This window comes from Drosophila santomea, chromosome X, assembly GCF_016746245.2.
Source record: "Drosophila santomea strain STO CAGO 1482 chromosome X, Prin_Dsan_1.1, whole genome shotgun sequence".
Lineage (NCBI taxonomy): Eukaryota > Metazoa > Arthropoda > Insecta > Diptera > Drosophilidae > Drosophila > Drosophila santomea.
In genome coordinates, this window is record NC_053021.2 from 18,307,449 (window position 1) to 18,333,086 (window position 25,638).

At 39.9% G+C, this 25,638-nt stretch overlaps 3 protein-coding genes across 4 annotated transcripts in view; 1 reads left to right on the forward strand and 2 right to left on the reverse strand.

Moving 5' to 3' along the window:
* LOC120456465 (low-density lipoprotein receptor-related protein 2) overlaps positions 1–9,491 on the reverse strand; it is a 141,902-nt gene extending 132,411 nt beyond the window's left edge. The window contains exon 1 of one of the 2 annotated variants that reach the window (XM_039643312.1): positions 9,222–9,491. The gene's annotated coding sequence lies outside the window, so the exon portion shown is untranslated. Of the gene's footprint in view, positions 1–9,209 lie in introns of both variants that reach the window. The other variant, XM_039643311.1, reaches the window with a different exon arrangement.
* Positions 9,492–16,800: 7,309 nt separating this feature from the next.
* LOC120456653 overlaps positions 16,801–25,638 on the reverse strand; it is a 42,497-nt gene continuing 33,659 nt past the window's right edge. Inside the window, exons 2-3 of the mRNA XM_039643585.2 lie at positions 18,681–19,182; positions 16,801–17,136 (exon numbers count right to left, since the gene is read on the reverse strand). Coding sequence (XP_039499519.1) covers positions 16,953–17,136; positions 18,681–19,153 — 657 coding nt within the window. The 5' untranslated portion in view covers positions 19,154–19,182 and the 3' untranslated portion in view covers positions 16,801–16,952. The remainder of the gene's footprint in view (positions 17,137–18,680; positions 19,183–25,638) is intronic.
* LOC120456654 lies at positions 20,167–21,113 on the forward strand. The gene is made up of 2 exons (XM_039643586.1): positions 20,167–20,245; positions 20,316–21,113. The coding sequence occupies exons 1-2, from the start codon at positions 20,177–20,179 to the stop codon at positions 20,799–20,801; spliced, it is 555 nt and encodes a 184-aa protein (XP_039499520.1). The 5' UTR covers positions 20,167–20,176; the 3' UTR covers positions 20,802–21,113.

Sequence of the window (25,638 nt, forward strand, 5' to 3'; positions counted from 1 at the left end):
TTCACAATACTTATTTTTAAAATAAAAGTTTGGCCAGCATTCGTCTGATTTATAGCCTTTTTTCCGGCATTTCAGGGTCAACAGTAATAAGTCGGTAGAATATCAGACAACATTGCTGTGCACAAAAAATACAAACATTTAAGCATAAATCAAATTTTGGTTGCAAAATAAAATGTTGCCCAAGTTCGAGGTCAGAGGATTGAAAGCAAATAGCTCGTACCTTTCAATTATGAATGTTTCAAATTAATCTGGGTAATCTTTTGGGTACGTCCTCGTAATTATTTTTCACTACCGAAACCAAACAAAACAAAGGGGGGCTTTCTCAAAAATTATCTCCGGTATCAGTCTCAGTCTCAGTCTCAGTCTCAGTCTGCTTGAAAATGTCGCTCACGTTTCGGCAATTTGTTTTCAAATTTCTCTTGCTTATTTATTTTCCCCCAAAAAAAAAAAAGTAAAAGAGGAAAAAAAAACTCCAAACCGAATGGAACTCTCCTGTTCCTTGGAAAAACAAACAAGGGCTCTGTTTAATTTCGGTGCGACCAAACGCTTGGGTTATGATCTCATCGAATTCAAGGCCTAAGCAAAAACCGCAAGATAAATAAATAAAAAATAAGACACGAAACATATCGCCGATAATTGCAATACACAGAAATCAGCACGTTCACGTAAACTGAAATTTTAAGCGATGTGCTGTGCTCTGCCGTTGATTAACCGATGGAAATCAGCGGAATCAACGGAATCAACGGAAGCGGAAAGCGGCCCCAAACTTGATTAGCATTTTTGGGCCCGAATCAACGCAGACTTGCAGCTGCGACAGTGCTGCAATTGTAACTGCAATTAAAATGCAATTGTTCAAGAGCGATTTGACGCACCCGTACTAAACAAAAAAAAATTTCCCAGCCCAATCGAGTTTGTATTGGTTTGAATCGGTGCATTTCTATGCCCAATGAAGGCTTAATTTTTTTTTTGTTTTTAGATCTGTAATACACTTGAAAGAAATGCAAAAGCGAATTTAGGAATCATTATGAAAGTCAAATCATAATGAGCAACTCTCTCCAACTAAATTACACAGTATTCATCAATTCCCCGCTAACAATGTCAATATCTAATTAAATCAATTTAATTAAGCCATTTAATCACAGTATTATCGTACTGCCATGCCAATTAATAATCGGATTTCTCTAGGTGCATTTAGCCAATGCAAACAGGACTAAAAAAAAAAAAAAGACAGACTTTCATGCAGATTACCTGCGCCTGCCCACCTGTCAATGGCATTTGCATATGGATTTGGGACTTGTGAGCGGCAGCCCCTCAATCGGCAGCCCCCCGCACCCCCAAAAACACCCCGATATCCTTCGGTTATCCCGAATAGTTCCACATATGTTGGTTGGCATTGCAATTTGTCAACATGACAAATACCAAAAAACTGCAGTCGAGTTGAGTTCCGGACGGACAAAAGGACAGGTGGGATAGCATGGGCGCTGAATGGGGCGGAAATGTGGAGGGGGGGGGGGGGGGGGGGTAAAAGTGGGGATCCAAAAGAGACAGGCAGGCATCAAGTAGCGGCATCGTCTGATTGGCGAACGTTTGCTAAATGTATGCATGAAAAATGCATTAGAGGCGCCCCAGAAACAGAAGAGCAGCACCAAAATGCGAGGGATCAGGGGTCGGCAATCGGGAATCGGGAATCGGGCGAAATCGCTGTATTGAGGGTATCCGGCTCGTAGGACCACATACAACAAGTAGCTAGCTCGCAACGCAACTTTACTTTACAAAGCTACCCATTACTTGAGATATTGTATTTAGAAGGCAAATTCCTTGCACTAGCTTTACAACACATGTTGCAAATGCCTAACAAATTCATCAACTTCCTTAGATTTTAAAAATAGTACAATACTAAAATATGAAATGACATAATTTAATTGAGTTCCCAGACAATGAAATCTTACCGATATGCCACCCCTATCACTTTCTACAGGGTAATAGCCGAGTTTATGGTGCACAGACGACATCCTAATGATGACATGCCACACGGAACAACAAGAGGAGACGATGATGATGCTCCTGGTGCTGGTGATGGTGCTGTTGCTGCTGCTGGTGCTGCAGCTCCTTCTGCTTCTTCCACTGCAGCAGCATTTCAATTGCCATCAGGGTTTGGAAATGCATTAGAATTGAGCAGGCTGAAAAGGCTGAGCCTCCTTCGAAGCTTGAAGGCTGCTGCAGGTACTTCCCGGCAGCTTTTCCGGTTTTCCCCAAAAAGGGGCCGTGACTCCTGCCATGTGAAGTGAGCGAGAAACAATTGAGTAAGTAGGTCTGTTATGGAGACCCATTCCATATATGTATGTATTTACATGTATGTATGTGTGTAGGATAAGGAAGGCAGAGGGCAGAGAATGTGCTGACTTTGTGTAAGTCTTCCAGAACATAGTAATTATCCATTGTGTCAAATTAATTGCATCCCCTGATCATTAATAATATTCAAAAAATTTTGCTTTTCACCACCATACCAAATGTTTCTTGGTTTCATATTAAACATCTCCTTTCAAAGTTTGCTCGTTGAATATTATGGCCACGTCCCTTGTTAAAAAGTCGTTCGGTTCTCCTTCATCTTTCTCTTAATCTCTTCCACCTCGCACACATCTCCTCTCCAGATCTGAATTTTCCCGAGACTCCGAAAAGTTCTAAGTTAAATTTAGCCAGGCATTCATCAGTCTCCAGCCTCCCTGCACTGAGAAAATAATGTCGAACCTCACAGGCAGCACCTCATTGATTTCCACTGTCGTAAAGAATTATTGGTTATACACCAAACTAAATTTTAACTATAGAAATAAACTACGGATTGTAGATTTATAGATTTATATACATTTGTTAAAGATGCATTATAATTTAAGAATTTACCCCCTTTTTGACGCTGTGTACCCCGCCGACGTATCTTTTGTGCTTTGTTTGGGTTTTTGTGATAAGCGGGACCCGCTGAGCTTCGTAAACTGCCGCAAATTTAAACGAGATAAATGCTGCCTAATTGCACACAGAAATGAAACTAAATACGGCGGGCAGTGGGCGGTGGTAGGAATTTTCTGGCCGAAAATCGCCGTGTGGGTGGCGAGTTTTCAAGCGGGTGGGGCATCAAATTATAAATGAAAGTTCTCAAACAATTTAATCAGCGGCAGCAAACAACAAAAACATTTCACACACACAGGCACATACACGCACAGTGCGAACGAGAGGGAAGTTATCAAAGGAGGACAGCAAGATGCTGGCTCCCCCCTCCCCACAAAAAAATGCTGTAAGATCTGGTTCTAAATGCATTGCCATCAGAAAGGGACGGCGAAACAAGCAAAGGCAATGATACAGAACGAAGGGGGGGAAAATCAGTAAGTTCCTGGCGACGTCAAAGGGTCGGAAAACCCGGAGGGGGTGTGCCAAAGTGAAAAGCGCAGCAAATGCAGTCCAACAACAAGCTAGTTGATGAGCGTAATGGGAATCCCACTGAAGTTACGAGAAGAAAAAAAAAACTCACCAAGAAGACACACCACAAATTAGAGGGAGCCTTTGAGCAGGTAACTAAGAATACCTTTATATAAAATGTTAAATATTTTAAAGGATTTAAAGGACACGTATATTAAGTGGATTAAAAACCACTTATCACTTATGATATATATATATATATTTATATATTTTGTTGTACAAAAAGATTTACTTATTAGTACTCATGTTCTTTATTAAGCCTCGTCCAGTGCCATGTGGAAAAATCAAGTTGGATAGCAATAAAAAGAGTTTTTCTCAAGGAACACAGTGCTTATATATTCGGTAGCTCTGGAAAATGCTGCATACCAAAATTGGCTAATTGAATACGTACAGAGACCGAGTTACAGATGGTACAGAAAGTACCAGAGAGTGCCAGTTAGTGCCGATGGAGGGGTTGGGGAGGGGGTGGTCGTGTGTGGGGGTGGGGGAGGATGGTACAACTTAATTTACCGCTCGACCGGCAAGAGACAGCTTCTTCGTTTTTTGGTTCACATGTCTTCGTTTGCCTAAAAAATTTCAAACTATTTTCCTTGGTGGTTTTCCACATTTTTGTGTGTGTGCAACGTAACACGTTTTCCAATTAAAATTACAAGAAAATTGTTTTTCTTTTTCTGTTTTTCTGGTTGTTATTGTTTTTGCTTACCTGTCACTGGCAAAAAGAAGAGCGTAATCCAGAGAGCGCGAGAGAGAGAGACGACAAGCGTGAGCGAGAGAGCAGCAGCGTGTGAGAGAGAGCAAAAATCCTTGTGCTGGCACTTTTCTTTTAATTTTTCTTAATAGATCCTTTGTTGTTGCTTTCGTGTTGTTGTTGTTGGTGGCAGGCCAAAGCAACAGGTAAAATAGAGAAAATATGGGAAAAACGGAACCAAAACAGAAACGGTGAAAACGAAACAGGCATAAGGGCAAACACAAAAACAGTATTAAAGAAAACAAAACACAAACTTTGACAGCACTTAAAAAAAAAATCGTTTTCGTTTCTAATTTTCTCTTTGCTGAACGCGCGCCATTTTTCTTCTTTCCTTTATTTTCGAGAAGATTTTTTTAAATTGACTCTTTTGTAATTATTTAAATTAAACTGTTGTTGTTTCTTAATTTTTGTTGGCAAGAGCCGCGGTTTTCGAACTGCGACGGCGCGCCTTTGGAAACCAACTGAAAAAAAACACAGAAATCGGAGAGCGAGAGAGGATGAGAGAAAGAGAGAGAGAGAGAGCGGCGACGTCAGCGCGAGACACGTATGTCGTTTAAGTCTTTCGTTTTGGTCGTTCTTGTTCTTGCCGCTGCTGCGTTGGCGCAAGCGAGTAAGCGAGAGAGAGAGAGAGCGAGAGAGAGCCGAATTTCAGGTGTGGCAACCGGCAAAATCACAAAAAAAAATCTTATTTTATCCAAGTACACATGAGACAGAGCGAGCGATGGAACGACACGGGGCGAAACATCATTATGACCTGTCCGCAACTTAATGAGAACGGAGTTTTCCATGTAAAGACTACTTGTTTCTGGATTTTGCATATCGGCTTTCGGCCTATATAGCTTAGAGCTATACTACGTATGCAAGGCTTGAATTCTTGAAGTTGAGCCTAAGAATAGAACTCTAACAATCGACATTGGAATAACTAATTAGGAGGATTCAAAATGCCTTTTGACTATTCAAAATGTAAACGTAGTCACAGTATCGTTTGGATAGTAAAAAATATTTAAACATATAACTGACAAATTGTTGTATTTTTGGCGTATACATATGTATATAAATTTATTTAACTTTATAGTGGAAACTATCGTTAATTTTTGAGGTAACACGTGTCTCACAATATATGATTTAAAATATTATAATAAAAAGGTTAACGAGATTAAAAAACTATTTATATTATTACAAGACTTTAAGGCGCACATTCAGCATATATGTATGTATCTTTTAATAACCCCACTATGGAAACTGGAAGTATTTGGATAATACCAATAAAGTTTATCTCGAAAAAGATCTCTTGTGGTTTGTAGTAGATTCGTGGTAGATTTGTTATAGATTTGTAATAGTTTTAGGCGCATGGCATGGATCGGATTCTTGGCTCTGTTTCTTCTCTCCCTATCTCTCTCTCTCTCTCTCTCTCTCTCTCGCTCTGTGTTGAAAATCGGGTCGCTGCTTAGTTATTCCGCACAGGTGTGAGTGTGGCTGTGGGTGTGTGCGTGATACCTGTTTGTCCGCACACGAACACACACACACGCACACACACACAAGCTCACACGAGCAGAAGAAACAGTCATCATCATCGTCTAAGCCAAGTTGCCTCTTTTCACCTTTCCTTTGGCCAACCAATTCCGCTCTCTCGCTCTCCCACTCGCCCCTCTCTTTCTGGCCCGCCTCCTGCAGGTGGGTGTGTGAGGGAGAGGGCTAATGTCGCAAGTAGCCGAGATTCGATTCCTCTTCTTCTTCTTCTTCTTCACCGCTGCCTTTTGAGCTCGCTTCCTAATCCATTAACATTTCTCCATCCATCCCTCCCTCTCCCTCTCCCTCTCTTTCTATCTCACTCTCCTACTCTCTTTCTCACTCTGTCTTTTTAGCCCTGTCTTCTTCTTCTTCGTCGTCTTCTATGGGTTCGGGTAATGCTTCTTCTATCTCCACCATTAAATGATGACGACGCACTCGCAAGAGAAGAAAAACCCAATAAAAAAAACAAAAAAAAATAAATAAATCTGACTTCAAAGATTTTATTAAAATTCAATCAATCAATCGCATAAATGACAGTTCGATCTTCGCAATGATGAATGGCTGGTTTCGGATCTGAAATCTTTGCCTTATCACCCACACTCTCATAAACATTTATCTATTTAAATATGCCATCGTTCAAATATAAATTTTTATTATTTTACCAAAATATGTACAAACATATGTACAGACGTAAAAACGATTTTGTATCATTGTAGAAACCTTTATAAATAAATATTCACATAAATAACTATATTTATGATTCATGATTTGAAATGAAATTAAAACACGTTTTAGCAAAATGAAATCATCTTTAGTTAAGATCATACAGTGTGTATATATAATTCTAGAGAAGATCTGATTAAAACGTCAGTGATAAAAGCGTTTTTCCAGACGCCAAAATTCCATCAAAATTGATGACCAATGGTTGGTGACAGATATTTTCTTTGTGCGCCGTTGGCCATATAAATAATGTGTGTATTTTTTCGTATTTTTTGTTGTTTTTTTTTTATTTTGCCACGCTCAACGATCAGCAGCGACAACAATTTAGACAAGAGAGAACGCTATAGTCGAGTTCCCCGACTATCTGATACCCGTTACTCAGCTAGTGGAAGGGAGAAGGAGAGTCTTAAACACAATTTTTGGCGGTTTGTAGGCGTTATAGTGGGCGTGGCAGAAAGTTTTTTGACAAATCAGTAGAAATTTACAAGACCAATATAAAAATGAAAAAATATCAAAACATTTTTCAAAAGTGTGGGCGTAGCAGCTTTGGGCGGTTTGAGGGCGTTAGAGTGGGCGTGGCAAAAAGTTTTTTGGCAAATCGATAGAAATTTACAAGACTAATACAAAAATGAAAAAATTTCAAAACATTTTTCAAAAGTGTGGGCGTGGCAGTTTTGGGCGGTTTGTGAGCGTTAGAGTGGGCGTGGCAACATGAATCGACAAACTTGCGCTGCTTCTATGTCTCTGGAGTCTGTATGCTTAATCTCAACTTTCTAGCTTTTGTAGTTCCTGAGATCTCGACGTTCATACGGACGGACAGACGGACAGACGGACAGACGGACAGACGGACAGACGGACGGACAGACGGACATGGCCAGATCGACTCGGCTATTGATCCTGATCAAAAATATATATACTTTATATGGTCGGAAACGCTTCCTTCTGCCTGTTACATACTTTTCAACGAATCTAGTATACCCTTTTACTCTACGAGTAACGGGTATAAAAATTAGTTGCACACTCAACGAAACTCGTTCCATTGGCTTTCTAACCGGCAATGAGGCAAGCAACTCAGCGGTACAGTTAGCGGGGCGGCCAAAGGGGGGCTTTATTTTCAGGAGGGGGTTTTCACGGGGGCTTACAAAGGGGGGTGTGGCAAGGGGTGGCGAGTGGGCCAACTCTCCCATTACATCTGCATATGTGGCATGCAATTGGATCTGCCTGGCATATTCCAGATTGCCATTCAATGCGAGTTGTGCGGAGTAAGCGAAAAGCGAGGAAAGAAATCGAGAGCCGACATGGAGAATTCTCGAGCGGGGTAACCAGTTCAAAATGGGAGCTAGCGGTGGCCTCCAGTTTTGCTGCAGAGCTAGCATATGCCATCTAGATGATAACTGGCGTGGGATATCTTCGAAATCTCTGGATGTCTCACAATCATATGTATGACTAATCAAACTACTCGAACTAAACACATTTAATCGGTAAAATGCCAGAAAATTTGTCATACCAGCTGCTAACTTTTTAACTGTTTAACTGCCAAGATATGGCAATTTTTAAGCATTTTTGGTTATACTTAATATTTAACTAAAGCCACACATTTATTGAAATCCGTAAAAATTACGGTTTACTTTTAATAAAAGTTTTTCAATAAAGCTATCATGCGTGCTTGAACTTGAATTGAATTGAATCATCCTGCCCTGCCACTGCCGATTTCGTCAATTGTCAATTGTTTTCGCTGCCAATTTTTTGTTGAATTCATTTTGTAATGCATTTTCACTGGCCAATTTGCTCGCCTGGACTTTTCCAAGCCAGTCAAATTTGCACTCGAAGTGGAAAACTTTCGACTGTGTGTGTGTGAGTGTTTCGGTCGCTTGTTGTGGCAAATATATAAATTTGTGAAATTGTCAGTGCCACAAGCAGAGATGATTTACCGCCCCGGGGGCTATGCCAGCGACTCATTTATCAAGCAAAAAAAAAAACAACAAAATATAAAGAAACCAAGAAACCCGAAAATGAAGAGAGTTCTAAGTTGCGACTGGGAAACTTTCACCGGGTGTCGTTTCAGCACGGTGGGGGCAACAAAGGGGGGGGTGGTGGTGTTGCCTTTTTTTTTTTTTTTTTGAACTCGCACTTGAGAATCTCGGCCGGGGAATGGGAAGTCGTAGCAAATCATTTTTTGTGTGTTTTTTTTGTGGGGTGGCGGTAGGGGGCGGTAGGTAGGTCTGAAAGTCTCGAGGTTTTATCCTGGCCAAGCAGAGTAATACCGAGTAATAAACAAATACGGTTTGCTGCTGTTTTGTTTACATTCGCAGTGGCAGTGTTTGGAGCCCTCCGCCGACCGACCGACCAACCGACGTCTTTTGGCCAGGGGTCTTTTGGTCTCTTGGCCAGACTGGTTTTTCTCCGGGCCAAAAAAGGAAGTTGCTCGTAAAGTGGCGAAAGCCGCCAACTGACCCAACAACAAAGTGTGCAAAATACAACAACAAAAAATTGCAAGAAGAAAAATCGTTAAATAAAATAATAAAAGCGCTTTCTTTCTTTCTGTCTGCCCCTTTTGTTTTTTGTTTGTGTGTGTGTGTTTTTTTTTTGTTTTCAAATATTTTTTGCGTTTCTTGCGATTCCAACTATTTTCCATTTTTTTTCTATTTGAATATTTAGCGATTGCGATTTTGCACTGATTGGTTTTTAATTTTTTTTTTTTTTATTTTTCGGTTTTTGTTGGTGGCACAGCAAAAAAAAACAAAAAGATCGAAATATTTACCGCCGCACTCACTCGAAAAAAAAACAAACTCGAAACACTCAATTGGAATTTAATCGGCTGGTTGGCCTTTCTTTCATTCAGTTTGCTGTCGGCTGCGATTCCGTGATACTGTGATTCTGCGATATTCTTGTCACTCTGTCTCTGGCTGCCCACACGCTGGACGTATCTGTGGGCCTGGGATTCGAATTCGGATTCGGGTTCGGATCAGAGTCACTATCGCACTGTCACTACAGTTGCTGTTTGGTTACTTATTAGCCGCGCTGGCTGACCGTTCACGACGACGCTCCGCGAGCGACTGACCAGCGGATGCCAGCGCCAGCCCCAATCGCCATTCACCCAAACGAAGACATCGAACCATCGAACCATCGAACCTTCGAACCATCGAACATGTTGCGTTGCAGTCGCAACTGCAGGCAGAGCGACTGCCACCAGAGGCGCCGAATTGAATTGGTTGGAATTTGATTCTGATCAAGGAACTCTTTAACATGAACACATAACATAACATAACATTAACATAAACATTGTAAACATTTTCTGCATATCTACAACTAACATATAAACCAATTACCAAAGCCAATTATAAACCAATATAGACAATTACCAAACTTAACTTCAAACAAGTCAAACGAAGATTTGTGTTATACCAAGTATATGTATATTACTTACAACTAAAAACTAAAACATAGAAAGTAATACTACTACCAAGTAATGCTGGTCCTATTAAGAACTCCTTAGTTTCTTAGTGTATTTTTCAGGCTCTTTGTTTTCCAATAAGTTCTGATACTTATTCAACTAATAGACAGTAACACTACATGCTCTTTGTTCTACTATTAAGTTCTGATATTATTCATATACGGCGCAGTTCTTAATAGGCCCCCCTCTACGCCTGTGACAACGCTACACCATGCCAAAGTCATAGACATGTTCCAGCGTGCAACATGTTGCATGTTGTGTTTTCATTCGAACAATTGTTGCTGCCACAGTGCGTGGCGTTGGCGTTGGTGGTTCTAATTGACAGTTTTCCAGAACAACTTGTTGAGTTTTATTGTTGTCTTAATGGGGTGCTTATCTGCATCTGCCCCGCCATCTACATAACGCCACACCAACCCCCACCCCCACCCCGCCTCAAAAGCACATTTGCTTGCCTCGCGGATTCGGATTATTGGAGGACAATTCCCCGCCTCTCTCTCACTCTTTGGGCAAATTGACGATTTGAATATTTACATAAACGATTCTGATTACAATTGAATTTATTATTTAGAGCAGCTACTTAAGCCGCTAAGTCGTTGGGTACATATGATCACAAGTACATACGTGTGCACATACTCGTATATATGTATGTATGTATGAGTTTTCATTTGTCGGCTGTCGCTTGACAAATGATACCTTTTTTCATGGGACTCGTGTTTGTTTTGCCTTCTGAAGGCACTAACAATCACAATCTGCGGCACGCCGAGAATATTGAGTAAACGTAAACAATTGCTGCTTGCCACGTGCAACATGCTCGATGTTGGCAGCGAACGCGGTTCGAGTTGCAGGCCCCTTCAACAGGTTGCCAGGATGCTCTAGACAAAAATATGTAAGCTCTAACAAGTCCAATAAAAATTAACTCAATACTCAGCTGAAAATAAACGCACTTGTTCCTAAGTACATGGCTTATGTGAAACGGAACGTAAATTAATCCCTGGGCGGAAGAATCTCAGAGAAGCTCTTAAATATTTTACCACAATAAATCGTTAAGCTGTAATAACCCAACCCAAAACTATTCGAAGGGCCCCCATTTTCCGTGGAAAATCGCTGTAATTGCCGGCAAGTCAGTCATCAAATGAACAGCTGTTTCGCCTCTTAAAAACTTTTCCCCGCCTGCTGGCGTTCCGCATTCTTGGAACGGCGGGGGGTGCAATTGGACAATTTGAGGTTTTCGAATGGGAAAAGCTGTTTCGCCTATCAGGTGGCCAAGTTGTTAGATATATGCATTTCCAATCCAGTCCTATCCATTTCGGAGACATCACCAAACGTTACGAACTATAGGGAAATTCTCTACTGCGTCTCAATCAATTGAATAGAGGAGCAAATGAATTTGAAAACATTTTCGCCAAGAAAAACAATTGGCAATACCAAAACACCGAAATAGCGAAATGGGGAAATGTCGAAGTGCACTTTTCATGCATAAAAGCAAAGCGTGCAGTTCTTACATTTATTTACCCACAGATTCACGCGCGTTTTAAGACCAGGGTCATTGGCGAAAGCGTGACCCGCCCGAAAATAATCTAAATAAATTTATTAACCATCCACAGTTTAACCAGACGTTGAGCATGTTCTCCAGTGGCAGTGCGCCAAGGTCGCACACTTGATCGCAATTTAGCTCGATTTGTCTGCTCATAAATGACTGTCTTACACAAATGATATGCGAAGTTATTAACTTAGGCCAAAAGATATTTATCGCAAAGAAAAACTGAATTTGTAATGGATTGAAAGTCTTTGAAAAGCGTTTTTAAATATCCAAAAATTATATTCATACTTTTTATTGTAAACAATGCCCAACAAATTATTATAAAAACCCGTTCATAAGTTATTTATTGAATAATCAACAACCACGTAGATATTAACTATACCTACTAATCGTGTAGTTCATCTCCAAATTGGTTTAACTATTGTTCCGGATATGTAACTGGATGCAACGGATATTAAATGATATAAGGCAAATTATTTGGGTGAGCCAAGTGCATGCGGGTAATTGGAAAAGTTTGACGGGTTAACACGACACAAGTGGGTTAACTGATGTTTTGATGTTTTTTTGTCAAGCAATTTTCCACGTAACCCATGGGAATTGGTCTATGAACGTAAAAAATAACCTTTATTTAGCACAAAAAAACGAAAATCCATTTTAAATAAAAGCTTAAACGACCAAACAGCTTTTAGCCAGAATTTAACTCGAATATTTTGGTTCAAGCCAAAATAAACGTTAGATAAAAGCTTTTACCACTTTGGAAAGCTAACTCTTTTAAGCTTTAAGCTTCTGTAGAAAGCTACGTTGCTGTGACTTGGGTAAATGTCAGTTAAAAGCTGCTGTAAAGACACGAAAGCTTTTCGAAAAAATGTTACACCAATGTTAATGTAAGGAAATCGTTTTCTTTATTTAATTTTTGTATTCTTAAGTCTACTGTAAGTAATCATTTTAATTTGTAATTTTAAGTTCTGTTGTGGATTCCATTCTGCGTTTCCTCCGTCTTTGCATTCTTACTTTTGTTTTTTGTTTTTACTTTTGCATTAGTTTAGTAATAATATTCATTATAAGATACGAGTAATCTCAAACACAATAGAGACAGATACAGAGCGACACACACATTTTAATTATTTTATTATTGCTAAGACACAAGAAATAACGATTTTCAAACAAAATGCTAACAAAAAAAATTTGAAAGAGTGCCAGCCCGGTTCATGTTGTTAGTTATGACTTGGTTTTTCTCTTCCAAAAATTCTTTTTTGTGGTAGGTGTGTGTTTTGAATAAAAGGCTTGCTACTCGCAATTATTTATTTGGCGGCGGGTACAATAGATTTACAGATGGATTTTTGTGAGATTTTGGAAAACTTATTTCGCTTAATAATTTTCCTCGAACTTCGGTAATGGCTGACACAACTTTGCTTACATTTATCTCCGATTTTTTTGGCAAACATAATGGCGAACTACGAGTACGACTAGTATTATATTCATCTCAGCTTCACCTACAAATTATATGTATAGAATATAATCTGCAATATATAGGTATATATCTGTATATATTATATTTAGTATATTTAATATTTAAAACTCTTTGTAACATTTAATAAAGTTAAACATTGATTGCTCTTGCGTTGTGACAATAAGTTACTACATAATCATATAATCAATCTGTCAGTATGTATACATATAGCTCATTTCTATAAATATATCCTTTACATCCTTGGTTTCCCATCATCATTTTTTGCCAGCATCGGCCAAATTTTCCATCAATTTTCCATCGTGTTGATTATCCTCGACTATGTTTAATAATAAAAAAATTCTCTAGTTTTGTTTTACACGTCTTTTGTTTTCTTTTCCTTCGTCGTCCAGCGACATTTTCTCAGGTCAAATTAAAGGAAAGGGACATTTTTGTCGTGGGGGGTTTCATTAATTCTCCTCTTATTTCATCTTCAATATTGGGGATTTTCTTTCATTTTCCTGGAGTGCTAAGAAGGCGCAAACTCGTTTCCGGTTCGAACAAGGGAGCACAGACAGTAAATTAAATATTCGAGTGTTTTGTTATGTACATTCTAAATATATTTATGAAAGACGACATACCCTATGTCTATAAGAAACAACAACATCGAGACTTATATAAAAGAAAATTCCATCGACTTGAAAATGCGGCGATCTCTTCAATTTATATTTCTTTCTCTAGTGCCACGGGTGCCAAAATAATTAATATAATAAATATATATTAAATGAAATGTATCTTTTAAGAAAAAAATAAGACAAAGCAGACGCTTTCAAGGAAATTCCCATACAGCCACATTTGAAAAACCAATTATTTATAATGAATATAAAGAAAAGCACAAATTTTTTTGATAATTTAAATGAAAATTATTGGGAAAGCTTTCAGATTCACAGATTTTGCAAATATTTGATTTAAGCGAATTGCTTTTCGTTACCGCACACAAAACTGAAATAAAATTGAAGAAATTCCCAAATTCTCAAGTTTCTCGTCGTGTATGTAGTATGTAGTATTATTATTATTAATTGGGGCTTCGGATTTCGGGTCTGGCTACTCGAACTAAAGGCTGGCTGACCTGCTGGGCTGGGCAAGCAGCAAGCCCAGTTCAAAAATAGTTGATACTTCACTTCGTTTTATTGCTGGTTTAGCGATAAATCGTTTTGCTCTTAGCCTAGGTTTTATTTGCATATTCATTTCTATTTTTATTTTTATTTTCATTTTCATATTTTTTCGTTTTTCCACTAACGTTTAATGTTGGATTTTGGCTTGATTTTGTTCATTATTAGGTACTTGGTATATTTGTCAACTCTCTTCAATTATGATTGCACTTGTTGATTGCATCAATCAGGATTAAATGGTAAACTGGTAAATGGTAAATGGTAAATGGAAAAACGAGCTAGTTCGAAAAGCACCTGAGGATTTCCACTTTCTAATTGCATTGGATACTGTTCTATAGTTAAATAGTCTGTGGGATTGTACAAGTATATTAGTATATTTTCATATTGGTGGTTTTCTTTCATGCGGTGGTTCACGAATCTACACAACATTCACAAAATGAGAAGTAACTAGGTCCTAAGTAAATAGTTATTTTTAAGTCGCTTTTTTCAATTTTCTTCTTCGTTTTTCGGTAGTTATTCACTAATATATCAATTCCTGAATATACAATATATTGATTTAATTTCATGTTTTTTTGTTTATTAACTGATTACATTGAGTTGCATGTTTGCGTTAAATCGATTGATAATGGAACCTGTGGAGAGAATGCAAAACATATAATATTTTAGATCTTAATATCTTGGGTGATTTAAAAAACAAAACTGTAAAATTATAATTACACATCAAAAGTTCTAACTGTGAGTTACGAGTTCCTCAGTTTATCTTGTTCTAATAAAATCTGTTTTCACTGCCAAATAGCAATCGTAGAATCTGGGCACCAACTTAATTGCAGATATAAATCGTTTATAATTTACGGTCATCGTTCAGAAACTGTGCTCACTCCGCTGAAAGGACACTCGGCAATTTCCGACCATTAAGTTTGCCCTACATGATTATAATCATGGTTAGCTTAGCGAGGACAAACCGATGTTTGCCCCTCACATTTTGCAAACCAAATGGCCACCGGCAGTTGGCAGTTGGCAGTTGGCAGTTGGCAATGGCAATTGCATTTTGATTTTCTATAATTAGTTTTGCCGGGGCGCCGAGCAAGTGCTCTGGATGGAATGCAAACTAGCACGCGTTTCAATTAAGCAATGCCCACATTAAATTAGCCTTATTCAGCGAAGTGGAGAGTGGGCGTGGCACCGATTGGTAGGTGAATCTGGGGGATCCGGGGGATTTGGACAAGCCATTAAAAACACGAGGCAGATGATCCTTGGGCCATAGCATTGGCATTGGCAGTGGCATTGTCATTGGCATTGGTGCAGTTGTTGCTGCGAAATATTACACAATATTACACATACGCCACGTTGGTCGCAGCAGCAAGATGCTGGGTTCAGGGTTCTGTGGCCATAGCCTTGCCGCGTCCTTGGCCCCCATTTCTCCGCACCACCACCCCCCACCCGCATTTTAGTGTCCTTGAGGCCAAGCTGCACATTTTATTATGTGCGTGTGCTGTGTGTGTGTGAGTTTATGTTTAGCTGCCCGGCAGTGGGATTATTAAAAATGCACACAGCCCATTGACAAATGTCAAAAATAAAATGCTACAAATACGAAAAGTAAAAAGAAAGGAAACATATAACTGGGGGAAACTAAAATTTTACCAGAACTTAGGCTTCACTCGAGCACTTTGTGCGGCCGCAATTAAAGGACCTCTTTTCACACGGGTTCTAAATAATTTGTGTCGCAAATTATAGAAAATTTTTGGTTTAAACTATGGCACACTTTTTCAGCTAAGCGACTTAAGTTCATATGTAACTGAAAAAAAAAATACATATACATACAATCAAAAGTGAAATAAAATACCACTTACTTTGGGTAATTGTTCCTTTGTTTGACCACTTGGGAATTATAATTATTTCGAGGAAGGGTTTCGAGTGTTGCGCTATCTTTGGTTTCCTTTGTCCTTCGTCCTTAACACTCCAATTAAATATTATTTGCAATTATCCTTGCATCGGGTAGGTGTCCATTTTGAAGTCGTAATCGTGGGCGATGGGCGTTGGGCGTTGGCCGTCGGGGGCGTGGCACGTGGCACAGGTGTTAACCAAAATTGCTGGCAATCAAAATGGTCACGATGCGTTTTTCTCAGTTTGCTTCTCACCGCCTCTTTGGTGCTTTTGCTTTTGTGTTCGTTTTGCTTTATTTGTCCGCCTTTTGCTCGCTTTCCACCCACTCTTTTCATCTTAAATTGGTCTCGCCATCTCGCTCTTTGTTTAACTGCAGTTTTTCATTTTCGAAGTTTTACATTTTCCTTTTTTTTTTCTTTGTATGTGCTTTTCCTTTTTATTTTCAGCTTCCACCTACCATTCTTTGCAATTGTCCGTGCGATTTCTTTTTTTTCTCCATTTTTTGTTGTTTCGTGCGGTTTTTGTGGTTTGCGTTTGTTTGCTTTATGCGGCAGCCGCGAAAAGCAATTTCCCGGTGGAAAATCGGGCGTGAGGGTTTGTTTTTTTTTTTTGGTTTTTGAACGGGGGAAAGCACTAAATGTTAATAAAGGTCCAGTTGCAGTTCGAGTTGGCGGAGTTTCTAGGCGTTCGATTGTTTGTATTGCCCAGTGTCCAACCCAATGCATCTGTCCATCTGTCGAAGAAATCCCATCCAGCCATCCATGCATCCATTCATCCATCTATCCATGCATCTATGCTTCCATCCATCTATCCATGCATCTATGCTTCCATCCATCCATCCATGCATCCATCCATCCATCCATCCATCCATCCATCCATCCATCCATCCATCCATCCATCCAGCCAACCATCCATTCATCCATCCATGCATCCACCATTCTCTACGTTCGTCGTGCATCCATTTTTCGTCCTTTCCCCCCCAGCTGTCCTGCGTGTCCTTCAGCCGCTTATGTCTGCACGGGCACATTGCTATCGGCCTCCTGCAGAACGGGCGCTGTCCAAACGCCGCTGCCGCTTCGCGTCTTCCGCTGCTGCACGATCCCGTCCATGATGTCCAGCTGCAAGTTGTGCACGCTGCCGCGGTGATCGGTCAACGGCGGTCCGGCGATGACGCTGCCACGGCGACTGCCACTGCAAGAAATAAATGGCCATAAGGAATTAAATATTAAATTGATATTAATATAAAATATTTAAAATATTATTAAGTATTTATAAAAATGATAGTGATATTTGATTTAGTTTTATTAAAGCGATCGTGTTATATATTATTAACCTTGTGTTATATTGACTTGCTTAAAACATCTTTTGTTTCTTGTATTACTAGGTATTTATCTCCATTTCCCCTTTTTTCATTTCTTTTGTGGTCTCATCCTAATTTACCTGTTTGTGCAGGTGTAGGTGTAGGTGTAGGTGTAGGTGTATGTGTGTAGATGTGACAGCAAGCATAACCAGTAACAATTTGGCATTTTAGCTGTGGCTATTACAGTTTTTATTTTACTGCCATGGCTATTTCCACATCCACAGCCATGTGAACCGATAGTAAGTGGTTGATGGGTCTGCGGTTATCACTTTGGCATAAATTATACGCCCCGTTGCCGTTTACCCCACCACACCCCACACCGTTTAGAAATTCCCCGCCTGCGGGCGCTCATCTACAGCCGCCAACTTGGGATCGTAAAGTGCGTTGGTCGTTTAATGGACACGCGACTGGGGGGCAGATGTGTGGAGCAGGCTGGAGTTGGCTGGAGATGGGTGGAATGCAATTTAAATGCCCACCACACAACTTGGACAAAGTCAGGGCCACAAAGTCAGGGATTTTTAGCCAGCGAAATCGGACACAAGCTGCTCTAGCTAATAACAAATATGGGAAATTGAAATTCTCAAATAAAATCTATTTTCGAAAAGGTGTTCAAATAAATAAATATATAAATATATTATTTGTTAATTTATAACGTTAATTGGAGTGTAATAAAATCAAGAAATTCTATCGTTAAACTTCTACAGTATATCTTATCTGCCACAATTATCCAGCAAATAAATTCGCTGCCGAATGAGGCCCCAAAAAGTAGGCTACAAACTTTTCGAAATGCCTAAGATTTTAATGCATCAACCGCATTGATTGCTCTACTCATTATTTTGCCTCGTCATACGGCAATGGTCGACCAACCGACAGTTTATGACAATCTCATTATGCCCTGTGGCTATTCCACGAACTGGCCACGCCCACTTCCTGCAGCCGACCGCCCGCCCCCCTCGCCCATTAGGGTATCAAAATGTTGCTGTCACAGCAGAAAAGCTTGGAAACAGCCGGCGGCGCAATTCAATTAGGCCCGGTACACAGAGTCGCAGATAGCAAAAGGGCAAGAGCTATCCCGAAATGCACAGTGAGAAATATTATTAGTACTTGTGAATAATACGACAGAGCCTCACACTTTAAATCCCTCTTTTCCAGTGCCTTCAAGTTGAGCTCCAATTGTATTTGAATCGTACAAAAAATGCAACACTTTCTAACTTTTTTCTCAAGTGCACTGATTAACAAAGGTCCTGCGGTTGCGTGTCCTGCTGCGCCAAACCTCCGCACTTCCGCTGGCTAATGGCAAATAGCTAATGGCGAATGGCGAATGGCGAATGGCGAATGGCGAATGGCAAATCGTACGTTGCGAGTGCGTTCTCACCTGAAGGATACGCCGGAAATGGACTCGCGGCGATTGCGTCCGAATAGCGTTGGGGGCACCGCCGATATGGTAACCACCGAGTGCCTGCGTCCGCCGGCCGTGGGATTGGCCTTCTGCGAGAGCGTGGCCAGGAACTCAACCTCCTTGGGACTGAGACCGCCAGTCTCGCCGCCCACCTCCGACAATCGTCGCACCTGGCTGGCGGTGATGCCCTCGGTGATTTGGAGCGATGGCAGCGAATGCTTGCGCCGCTGCTGCATGTCGGGAAAGGGGCAGAGCAGGTAGGGATTCACCGGCGAGTCCGGTTCGGAGTCATCGCTGTTGGAGCGACGTGTGCCAGCCGCAGTGGGATCACAGCCGCCGGCGGCGCCCTCCAAATCATCGCCATCCTCGGCGGTGTGCGACTCCTCCACCACGATCAGCGGCTCCTGGGTGCTCAGGTTGAAGACGGGCGTGAACGAGGAGCGACGCATTCTGGCTGTCTGGATGTACTCTGTTTACTCTGCAATGGTCCAAAAAATGAAATAAATGTTAATAGAAATTTTTACATAATAACTATAAACAAAAATGTATCAATCAAAATGAAGAAACTCCACGTAGCACTGTCATTTATAAACTTTATAGTAGTTTTCAAACTTTTCTTTTTTGAACCAGTAACCTAACTATGCAACATACAAATTTTAAACTAAAAACATCAATTTTTTTAATAATATTTCCAAGATTTCCCCTTTTAGCTCGACTACTTTTGCAAGTGCAGCTTAAAAGCAAAGAAGTGCTGTTGACACTTTGCGGTCACTGTGCGCACAGGCGGCAACTTTCCAACAATCAAATTCGATTAGCAAAAATTTAAATCAACTGCAAAAGTTTGCCACAGCTGAGCTTGATTTTTGCGGCGCCAACTTTTGTTTACTTTGATTGTTGAATTGTCCACGAAGGCGATGGAAATGTGGCATGGAAATGGAAATCGAAATGGAAATGGAAATGTAAATGGCTCCCAAAGACATTAAGAATGGCAAATAATGAAAACATTGAAAGTGTCAGCTAGCGAATCATCGAATCAATTTGTCACACCATAAAGCTGAAATGGATTATTGAAATATTCATGTTACGGCCCGTAGTTATGAATTGTGGTTTTGCATATTAATACATGCAGTATTACAATAATAAGCGACACATGCAGATGATCGGTTAAAAAGAGCATCAGTTTTCGTTCTGTTCTGTTTCCCTTTAAAAAAAATAATCTCCTTTGGTGTTTCGCTTTTAATTAAAAAAATACTCGTACATGCATTTAACAGCGTTTTCACATTGATTAATCTGTGCGCGACACGGGTGTAATGTTTAAATAATTGCCATTTCGATTGAGAGAAATGATAAAAATGTGTTAAGGCTTATTCTTTTGCTGGGCGGAAACCGGTTACGAATTAGTCACAGCGCATTCATATAAATATAAATTGAGTTAGAATAGGAATTTTGGGAGCAGAGGGAAGCAAGCAAACATGCTGCCAATACTTATCATACTTTCGATGTGCTGCAATTTGTTAAGTGGTGGTCTCGCCTTAAGCAGAGTGAGCATGTTTCACTTGTTTAGATTCGGTTATTCGACTATTTACGGAAAACCATACATATATTAAATAGCACACGTGGACATATCGCATCAGATCGACCAGAATGTCAACCAGCAATGAAACGGTGGCCGGCGGTGAAACTCATCTGGAACGCGAGGGTCGCGGCGAATACACAATGAGTGGCTACTTGTACTTCAATGTGGATCTTCCCGAGGAGTTTGAGGTTGAGGTTAGTATCTATCGCAGCAACGATGGTGGCGCCACCTACAAGATCGAGCCCTATTCCGTGCCGCGTACAGGACTCTACACGGCGATGAACACCTTTTACAAGGACATTATCATGTCATCCGCAGCAAAGTGTTCGAATTTTCCGCAATTTAAGGACAAACTCGAACATGTGACTGCGCAGAAATTCACGTACAACAAGTGCATTTTGAGCGTCGATGGATTTCCCACCTATGTGTCCGATGGCATTTACAAATTCGAAATTAAGTCCTACGGTTTGGTGGAGCTCGTTTTCGAGGCTCTCGTCGAAGTGTCGCAGAAAACATTCTGAAAATCTTCGGCATAGTTTTTAGACTCGGTTGTTAATGCATTATAATCCGCATAATCACTTATGTATTTTCTGTTATTTCCACCAATATTTTATAAATTGTAACGGCGTATCAAGCAATTGAGATAAACTATTTACTCAGCTGCATAAATGGTGTATTGGCAGAAGCCTATTAAAATCAGCCCATAAAAGTGGCTTAACATTAATGGACACCGTGCCGCCGATTGCGCGCAAAACCGCCATTAAGAATCTGCAATTTTGTGGCACAATAGGCACTTGACAGTACAATCCCTATTGGTAATTGGAGTACACTGTAGCAGGCGAATAAATTAAAAAAAAAAAAAAATGTGACATTGTTACCTTGTATTTTTACCGCAAATCCGAGAACCTATACATTGTTCAACTTTATTCCCCCGTTTGCGCTTTAATTAGCCTTTATAATTGCGTTGCAGTGACGCCAAGCGTACCGGAAATTGCGGGGGCGTCAGGACAAAGCGAATATATATATATCCCCCAAGGGGGCGTGTCCGGTGGGTGTGCCAAATCCCACAGCGCAACGAAATTACAAAAAAAAAAAAAAAAGAAAACTTGCCAAAACGAAAATGTCTCAATTAATTGAATTGAATCCATAATGGAGGCTGTGAGGAGAAGCGAGAGCAGCAACAATAATACAAAATGTATATACCTATATAAGTAAAACCCTTTCTAGGTCGCAAAACAATGGGTGCCAAGCAAAAGCGAAACGAAACGCAAAAAACAAAAAAACAATGAAATAAATACCTTTCGGCTTCAGGACATTGCGCATACGCCACGTGGCCCAAAAGCCGATGCGCAATGTGCCGAAAATGTAAATGAAATTGTTATTAAGCATTGGGACCATCAGCAGCACAAAAGGGAAAGGAATCCGATTCGTGTGTAGGCAACAAGACGCCGGCTTAATTCGAGGACTCAAGGGCCAGAGATGAGTCCTTGCGAGAGCCTGACAAGTCCTCCTGTTTGGAAGCTAAAAAATTGCCCGATTTCTTTATCGCAGGATTCATGGTGCTGACATTACTTTAAAGCTTTGCTTATTTATCAAGCTAGATAGGAACAAATACTGACATAGGTATTGAAAGTATATGGTATAGAAAAAAATAAAATAAAAGCTTAAACATTTAGCTTTTCCTTGCTCTTCAAATTGCTGTTTTCAATATCAAACATATATACTAAAAACTATTTTACAGAGAGATTTTTAGCATCTTCAATTCTGTGATTCCGCTGACTTCACTGATTTTACTGACTTTACTGACTTCACTGGCGCCAACGAGCTGCCAATTGCCAGAAAAACAAGGAAAACGGGAAAAACACCCTGGCACGTGTGAGTCTCACTTTGGCCAATGCCAAAAATGCCAATAATGAGCGTCTATTAATAGCGAAGAACGACGACGATTTGCAGCGTTGTGATTCGATTTCGATTTCGATGCCGATTTCCAATCGAGTTCTGGCATAACCTTTGACCCCACTTCCCTGCTAAGCAGCAAGTAATTAGCAAAAGAGCCAACTCACACACGTACGCCTTTAAGCCTGATAAACAACGCCAATAAACGAACACACACATACACACACACATACGCAATACAAACAATACAAACGAAAAAAAAAACCGAAAGCCGAAAACCGAAAGATACCTCATTTAAATTTCTCTTTTTGGCGCGCTCGCAATGAAAATGAAAATTGACAGCCATCGCTCAGTGCGTCTCTCTCTAGTGCAATATAGCCGTCTCTATCGCTCCCTCTCTCTCTCTCTCGAGCAGAACAACGGATATTGGTTGTTAGGGGTTAAGGCGCAGAGGCTGCCGAAAAATGCAAATCGCTTTTTATTTCGCCCCAGCTAAGTACTCATCGTGCGAGCTGACAGACAGACTGATGAAAATCGGGGCGGGAAATTCGAGTGCGGAAAAGTTTGGCGGAAATGGGTGAAAAGTTCTGCTGACTACGGCAACTACAATGGAGCGGAAGGCAAGGCAATCGAGTGGCTCAATTATGATATATACACCCCCTCACGATTTGTAGTCCCTTTTCGAATTGATTGAAGGCAGCAAGGTCACAACACGGCTTTTTTGGGGTGGTGCGGAGCGGGGGGGGGCTGGCTTGTTCAGGAACTTTAATGCGATTAGGAAAGTTACGGACTGGCATTCCATTACTGCCCTGAAATGGCACTAATTAAGGGAATGAGAGTCGGCTTATAAATAATTAAATATTATCCATGCATTGGGATTATGTTGATGGTTAGTGACGTGTGGGCATTTCATATTGTACATTTTTTTGAACAACTAATAATTGATAATAAATAATAATATACTAATCACAATTACATGTGGGCTGTCAGTTATTAATTTTGTAGTATAATATAATAAGCAGCAGTATTCAAACTTCAAGGCAGAAAAAGAGTGTAATGTAAATTGATTTAAATAAATCAAATCAAATTTAATTGGTTTGCTTCGAGCGTCGCCCTTCCTTCGGGAGCACAGAAAAAATAATTTAAATAACGGATTTATTATGTATTTAAATAGCATTAAAAATACGCACAAAGCACAACAAACTGTGGCTTCAATGAAAAACCAAACAAAAAAAAACAAAAAAAAAGCGGAATACAAAGAGCAATTCCAGTGCGAATTCCCCGCGAGGCCGCCAACATTTTTGCGTGGCGAGTTTTCGATTCGGTATTTCTGGGCTTTATTTTTGGGTGCTGAGTGGGGAGCAGTACTATGGGGAGCAGTACTATGGGGAGCAGTACTATGGGGAGCAGTCGGTTTGAGCAGCACTCAAACATTTAAATTTGATTTATCGACGGAAAGCGGCAGCCAGCAGCATCGCACTGAAAACGCAATCAACTTCAACATGGTTTAATTAGAACTGAACCGAACAAAACCCAAATCGTGACCCTTGAATGGGAAAACCACGTGGAGCCAGAACCGAAAAGATAGGTGATACAATCAGACACGAACACCCAAATCAGAGCCCAATCCCCGAGCGATTTTCCATCGCCTCCCTTATTTTTACACTTTCAGCCAGATTGGAAGACAATTTTATTTATAACTTGGCTAAGAATAGCCATATACAAGGGAATAACTAGGGAAAAGCATCTAATAACCAATGCTTTATTTCCAAAGTAAAATTAATGTTTTCAGTGCATCAGCCCTCGAAATGTGGTCTATATTTACATCTACTCCTGTTCAAGCCAGTCTGTATTTATATTTAAATTTATTTTTATTACATTTAAGAGGATTTTCAATTGACCAGCGACAAAACCAAAAAAAAGAAATTTCTTTGACAAATATTTACGAATTGCGGGATTAGAAAACCACTGAAAGTGACGGATTTATATTAAATGTTATTTTTAAATGTTACGTTAAAATTACAATGTGGGAAAACAATCAACTTTCTATAGTTGTTTTTTAGTAATTATGCCTAAAATGCTGCCAACAAAGGCCTGCTTTTCATTTATATTTTTTCCAAAATGCTCAAATGATGGCAGCAATTATTATGCAAAATTAATTCAATAGCAAAAAGGTTATCTAAAAAATAAATTGCACTTGCTGAAGCGTGCAGATATTGTCATTTAAGTTCACATTCGAAATGTATAATGCAGGTATGTATATGTTTGCTTTTTAAAAACAGAACAAATATTACTTGGCTATTAGATTGGCTAATTGTTCTGTGTTAGTTGGCCTGATCAATGGCATGAGATAATTGTAGCTGTTAGCCAATGTTATCAGAGATCTTGATAAAAATATCTAGTACCCTTCATAAATATATTTGTATTTAATTTCAGCAAAGCCCAAACCATAAATTGGCATTTTTACACAGTTTAAGATAAATGGGCGCTAGTCTTTGCCTCCACCAAAATAAATAAATGGCCAAGTGTGTCAACAAGAAAAATGTTTAGCTGCTGGCAAAATTACAACAGTAAATCGTAAATTGAATGACAAGACTTGAGTTCCATGGCCAAAGGTCTGAAGGTCACCAAACCCGAATCACAGGTGCCAATAATTTATTTTCAATTTATGATGATTGACTTGTTGCGCTGGAATATTCCTAGAAGTTCCCTAAACGCCAGCTACGGGTAAACTGATATTTTTCCCAAGTGCTACTCTTCTTGGGAAATGATAAATTGAGCTCTTCAAATTTCATATCTTCATCTAACGCCGACCCAAAACAATTTGCTGACCTAACCATGGGGAGCCAGTGGGTTGGGAGTCGGGAAATTCCATGGCAGTGACATTGGACCTGCGTCCGGGAAAAGTGGGGAAAAGTGGGAAAAGCGGAAGTGGCAACTCCATAAGACGTTTTTCCCATTTTCCGCCCTTTGTCCTGCTAATAAATGGCGGCGCAATGATTTTGCGTGATTGTCGGCACGTGATGGCGGTGCAAATGACTCCCAAAGTGTGTGGAAATCATAAATGCGGAATGAAAATTTCCAGTCAACGTCAAAAGCTTTTCCGTCATATTTTTATTTCGGGGCCCAAAGATTTTTTTTATTTATTTTATTTTTTTCGTATATGAATGAGGAGCAAATGTGCTCGTGTCGACTTTTATTGATTTCAATTGCAGGCGGCAACAAAATGTCCAATGCTTTCCAAATATGAAGTCAGTCCACTAAACGTAAAAGTAAAGGAAAAACTGACACAGACACGTTAATACCCCGTAAGTAAAGTATGAATTTGCACCAGGAAATAAACTTGCATAGTTAGGCAAGAAAACTGACAGTGCCACAACATTTAAGCAAATATACAAGTGCGAATTAAAATATCAATACTTATTATTACATCCACATAATTTCTCCTTATGTATAAGCCAT